Source organism: Ooceraea biroi, chromosome 7 (genome assembly GCF_003672135.1).
Source record: "Ooceraea biroi isolate clonal line C1 chromosome 7, Obir_v5.4, whole genome shotgun sequence".
In the NCBI taxonomy this organism is placed as follows: domain Eukaryota; kingdom Metazoa; phylum Arthropoda; class Insecta; order Hymenoptera; family Formicidae; genus Ooceraea; species Ooceraea biroi.
Window position 1 is genome coordinate 16,151,030 of NC_039512.1, and position 6,369 is coordinate 16,157,398.

General features: G+C 38.4%; 1 protein-coding gene across 1 annotated transcript in view; it reads left to right on the forward strand.

Moving 5' to 3' along the window:
• Window positions 1-4,715, forward strand: part of LOC105275024 (G protein-coupled receptor kinase 2) — a 34,376-nt gene extending 29,661 nt beyond the window's left edge. The window contains exon 8 of the mRNA XM_026971389.1: window positions 80-4,715. Coding sequence (XP_026827190.1) covers window positions 80-175 — 96 coding nt within the window. The 3' untranslated portion in view covers window positions 176-4,715. The remainder of the gene's footprint in view (window positions 1-79) is intronic.
• The last annotated feature ends 1,654 nt before the right edge of the window (window positions 4,716-6,369 follow it).

Genomic DNA, 6,369 nt, shown 5'->3' on the forward strand with positions numbered 1-6,369 from the left:
ACATGAAATTAATTTTACGGCTATTGTACGAGGTCTCATTACAGTGTTATTAAAATTACGTCGTAATTATGTTGCGCAGAGGAAACAGAGCGCCCGTACGAGGGAGGTGCCGCTGTCGGAATGTCATCTGCTGGAGCTATCGCAGACGCAGAGCTCGGAGATGCCGGGCAGCTGATCCAGGATGAACGCGAGTGACAGCCCGAATCGATCGACGTCGTCGCCGTTTCGACGTTGCTGCCGCGGCTGACGACGTGTGTCCTCCAGGTGCTGCTGCCAGCGGCTGCTATGATCAGAGCAGGCCCATCTCCTTTCTTGTCTTTTCTCCGTTTCTCTCTCCTTCAATGGTGTCTGAACGGTCTTCGACAACCGCTTATGAACGCGGCTGCACGGCTCGCTTAACAGACGACGGTCTGTACGACTGCGGGGCCCGGAGTCACCACCAGTCACTGACAGTTCTCGCGGGTTCGTGAGGTCGGATCCGAGATCTGCGCGGCGAAAGGACGCGCGATCTACACGTACGCACACCCACGCGTAGGCGCACACATACGCACGCATTTCCAGTATTACTGGCCAGATAGCACAAACTTGTTCGTTACTGAATGTATTTCCCGAGCTCACGGACACACGTGTCCGCTGACGTGTTTTGTTGAAGCGTTATTCACGAGTGGCGATGCGAGTCGCAGGAGTTAATTCAGGATATAGATCGAGACAAATGAGTCGCTCACACGTTCACAACGCGAAGCGATTACGAGACACGTATTGTACTCCGAGGCAACTTAATTTCTAACTGATGGCGACACGAAGAGGAACACGCTGCTCCTATTAGCCACACAAATTTTCAATCTCAAGTTTCGATGACATTTTAAGTTAAGAGTATACAGGGTGTTAAACGATTGTATGATTATTTTTTAATTCAAATTATTCACTTTTTTATACGTACTTATGAAACTCTTTTCCTATTTTTAATCGACAAAACTGCTAATTTTATGTAATATATATTAATTTGTGAAGAACTTTTTTTTATACTCACAGGATAGACTTTTTCTTATTCTCGTGTCGCTTTATTGTTGATGATCTGCAAGCTCGTTGCCGCGTTGGAAATACCTGAGAGGATCGTAGCGGCGCGCGAGTAAATGAGAAAAATCGTAAGTATGTCGCCGTCTCTAAGTTACACTCGAAATGCCCTCGTACGTTGGTTTTAAGTGCTTGGCGAGAATCTCGAAACGATCGGCGATGCGCCGCGATCGTCAACGGCCCGTTTATATCGCTCGTAAGATCGGATCGGATAGGCGAGTAAACTAGGTGGCCAAGAACTTCGGTCGTAACTGAGTCGCGCGCGAACGGCCGCGATGATTTATGGAACTCGTGCGCGCGATAGGATCTAGGATGGATGCGCCGAGGGCCGAAATAGAGCATCAGGAAGAGCGCGTAGACGGGCGAGATAACGCGCACGTGGAACGGACAGGTCGTAAAAGAGCACGTGAAAGCTGGCGCTCGCTCGCTCACTCGCTCGCGTATCGCCGACATTAAGCTATCGGTAAACGGACACCCGATACTGCCGCGGAACAAATAAACACTCGCGTGCACCCGTGCGTTTATAAACGTTAACCCGATATGTATTCAGAAGGCCGCGCGCAGACACGTGCACGCGAATGCAATGAGTTGGCGGCGCCTCAGAAAAGAAAGAAACGTCACGTACAAAAATATGATGAATGAATTATTGCGATCTGTCCAGCTACCATCGCTAAACGGAGGCGTTAAGCAATTTCAATATAGATAATACGACAAATGAAGATGAAATCTGACGGATGTAATTAAATTCCTGAACACGTTTTATCATTAATGTACATGAAAAAGATTAATATTTATTAAGCTTAACGAGAAAAATGATGAATTATAGTTATTTGAAACAAATTTGGATAATATTAAGGATTAACGTGTCGTTAATGGATGCAATATTTACGTATATAATTTTAATAATTTGCGTTAAAACCTCTTTTTTAAAATGATATTTAATTTGACGTTTAAATTTTAGAGAGTAAGTAGAACAGGACGAATATGCTGTCTGTGCACAGATTCTTTTACTACTGTGCGCTACGATTTTGTTACGTGAATCGGCGTTATCACGACTCTTGGATGCAGGCGTTCAGAAATAAAGAGGACTACGGGGTAACAAATGGGAATTGCATCCGTCGACAATTTCAAGAAGGCGCGTTACGATCGAGTAGTTCCCGCTTCCCTCCATAAATATGACAGCATTTTCCGTAAAGCTGCAATAATCGGGTATCATTTTTTTATGCATCTGTCTTGTCACGTTTTCTCGAAGAGGCCGTGAAAAATCTCGTGCTGGATAATCAAATTGATCTGATGATAATGTAACAGTCGCATTTAATATTTTAGTAATAAAATTAAAAACTGAAAAATTTTAGTTGCCGAAAAATTCGTTATGTATTTATCAAAGATTTAAATCGTTAAATTTAGGATCAGAGATCTGTATTCTTTCTATTACTTGACATAATATTTTATTTATCAAAGAGGAATAACTTTAAGATATTGATTTAATTTTTATTATATTGAATAATCCGTAAAATCTCTTTACATGCGTGATATTCTGGAAAGCACTGTTCGAGAAGTAGTTGGCAAGGAGATTTTACGAATCGCGGCGAGTCGGAACTAATGGGCATACCCGAGTAGCTCGTAGGCACTTTGGCCGTTCTCCAATAGCCTGACGATTCGTATGCCAACGATTCAGATCCCCATCGAAATCTTTGCCATCATTTGGCACACACTTGTCACCAAATCGAAAATGTCGAATCGCTTTTCTTTAATGCATCTCATAAATATGCTTGAATGTGAACGTCGATACAGAATTGCGCCTGTTAATCTCATTGAGAATCTCGGTCTCAAATTTCTTTTAAAAAATCGCTATCGTTAAGATATAAAATGATTGATCGATATGTTGTAAATAGTAAAAATAAATAAGAAAATAAATCTCAGTTTTGTTGTAACGAGTTTGACGTTGTCTAACGTTATAATTGCATTTCTATTATTTATCAAAAAGTGATGCGATACCTACTTGCATTAAGACATCATATACGTATAATCAATCTTGAAAATCTTATTATTAGACTCTAGCTTCGCGTCAAAACGTTATAAAAACAATCAAGTAATTATGAAAATAAAATTAATGAACCTTAATTTTGCAAATATCACAAAAGAGCGTATAAACAATTTCTTGTCTTTTTATATCTAAACGCTCAAAACAGCAAGCAAAGATAGATTTGTTTCTTATGGATCGAAATTCCATAATTAGAAATTGTACATTTATTAATGAATAAACACGATGCTGTCGCAAGCCAATTGATAAATCAAACATCTGTATGTTATTTACAGGTTTGCAGAACTTTGTTATTATTAATAACTGCATTAATCATGATTACGACGACTCGCAATAAGACGCACAAACATCGCTTAAATGATTACCGCATGAACAATTACACATTATACACGATTATGTCAATCGGCTTGAGATCGAAGTGTGACAAAGAATGTAAATAACAATTTGTAAGATTGAGTTGAGAAAAATTAAATTGTAAACCGCGAGATAAATCGCGAGATACGCATATTACGTGGCATATTATCGCACACGTAGAAACTGCAATTCTTCCATCGTCCGTGTGGATGCTGAAGTAAAGTCAAGATAATCGTCAATATAAAAATAGAAATGTTTTAAGCAGTGTCTATAAAGCAAAGTTTGCAAGCTTATATATTATTAGTGCAATAAATTGTTAATTGATTGCCATTAAATCTTGTGTGGAAATTATTAATTTAAATAAAACTTTTACAGAAAAGTTAATTACCCAGAAATTAGCGAACAACGTTTCATGTGCAATTTTTTATTGTAATGCACGGTCGATATTTTGTTCCTTGTTCTTTTGATTTTGCATGATCGAGTGATCGAACCGTTTCGCTTAATCTATCATATCGATGATACACGAGAACTCACACTTTAACTTTTAGAAAATTTCTCGTTACCGTTTGTCATTTTTCGAGAGCATTGAATCTTGTTGACTCCCATTACATTGTTAATTTATATTGATCGTCCCAGAAATATCTGTTCAAAGACATTACTTTTCATCTACGCTTGTATCGTTTATATTTATTTATAACCGACAATACGAGCAAACGTATATTCCAATCTGAACAAGATCCATTGTACGAGATCTACAATTTACAGCGGTTGTAGATAATGACGTGCGACTTTTACTATGTATTCACGGAATACCAAACTAGTAATTTTCCTAAGTAAATCAGCGCGTAATTTATTCACACACATACATATATATATATATATATATATTTTTGTCTATGTATGTAACGTACAGGATAAGCATACACACATATACATATACGTGATAGACTGCTGAAAATACTTTTGCAATTACCGCTCGTGCTTCGCCTGTACAATTCATATTTAAATTGTTATTACGGATCTATGTAAACATTTTGCCCCTACGGTATTATATGTATATATGAATCTATATCATATATATATATATATGATATTCTGTAATTAAAATCTCATCGAACAATTCCCGCTTTTCGAATTAGATTACTCTCGTTTCTTGCACATAGTCATCATGTAAGTTTATTGTCGATTCGATTCGAAGCCAGATCTAGACAATCGATGACCGTCGATGATGAATAATGGTAAATAAAAAATAATAATGAACGATAAACAATATTGAACTCTTGTCTGCGAAGACGGGGATGCATTCCCTTTAATAATTGCTGTGCCGTGCTAATGTTCGATAGTTCTTTCATCTTTACACGCATCTTCATTTTGCGAGATCCTATGAGAATAGCTAGAGAATAAAGTACATCATACATGTGAGTTTTGCATCTGTATACGAATAGCTGACAACGTGCTTTTGACGTCATAATCGAGGAAAAGTGACGCAGGTATACAAGAAGTAGATGCCAATCTCGCGAGACAAGAGAGAGAAATTACCGACAATAGATTTCAATGAGACTCATCTGATTGCGCGTTGTTTATTATAATTTTGCTGGTGTAAGAGATCACGCAATCTCCACTGCTGTTTTCAACGTGAAGGTATAATCCATTTTAAATTAAGCGAAAACTTCCTAATCAAAATTGCACGTCACTTCTCCGTATATCAAATATACGAGGATTTTTCTCAACAAACGATAGTTGCGAATAATGATTCCTCTTTCATGCATCATTGAAAGATTCCCTATACGTATATTAATGACATCACGAATGATATAAAAGGGGGAAACTGTCAGTTTCTTGTAAATATAGGAGTGATAGTAATGTAATTTGTGGATAAGAATTAAAGCATGAGGTAAAGATGTAGATACGCGTAAATATAGAATAGGGCGGAAAAGGAAGCGGCGTTATCGTAAAGATTCGCAGAGTTCTGTCGAAACGACATTATCGCTATATCTGCATCTCGTTTCTTCATTCATTTTTTTCCAGTCTCATGTGCGACCGATTACCCTCAAGCCATCATCATGTGTGTAATAAATGCCTCGGCGCTTTAGTTGTGATGTCATATTTTTCCTGCTTAGATAACGGAACGCTATTTTATTTGTTTAACTTATCGCGATGGTATTAATGTGCATAATAGTAATAGAATCGTACTGTATATATATGTGTAACATATAAATAGTAAAAAAAAGGCTAATGTTGGAGCTAATGTAACACTAGCAATTGATGACATCGCAATCTATTCCCACGATAGAAATGACGGCAATTATAAAACCATTAGAACATGATGACAACTTGATAAATGGTCGCTATAAAAGCATTACAGCATGATGCTTCATCTTAATTGGAGAATATTGATGTTTCTCTTATTTTCGCTCTCAGTTTCACTAGTTCTGATCAATCCTTTAACTGCAATTTTTGTGATATCGCACTCGAAGCGCCAGGCCTTTATTGCAATGAGAGACTATCGCAAATCGGCTCGCTGTAGATTAACTAGTGTGTAATTATTGCGATGTTATCCAGTATGTCATACAGCGTTACAACGTATAAGATCTCAGCATCGCGAGTTTTTCAATGAGACACCCTTAGCACGAGGACGCAATCTATTATTAAGCGCGACTTTCGCGGAAGCCCGTTGACAAGAGGATAAACCGTAGCAATACGAGAGCCTAATTAAGCGTCTTGAATTATCGACGACGCGTCCGAGTCCGTGTGCAAGATTACTTTCACGCTTGTCTTTTTCGGCATCCGCCCGAAGAACGGAAAGTAACGTCGCCGGATGAACGATCAATATGGTCGATATGGTGATCGATTGGCAATTCTCAACAGACTTGCGTCCCGGTTAATTCGGGAAACAA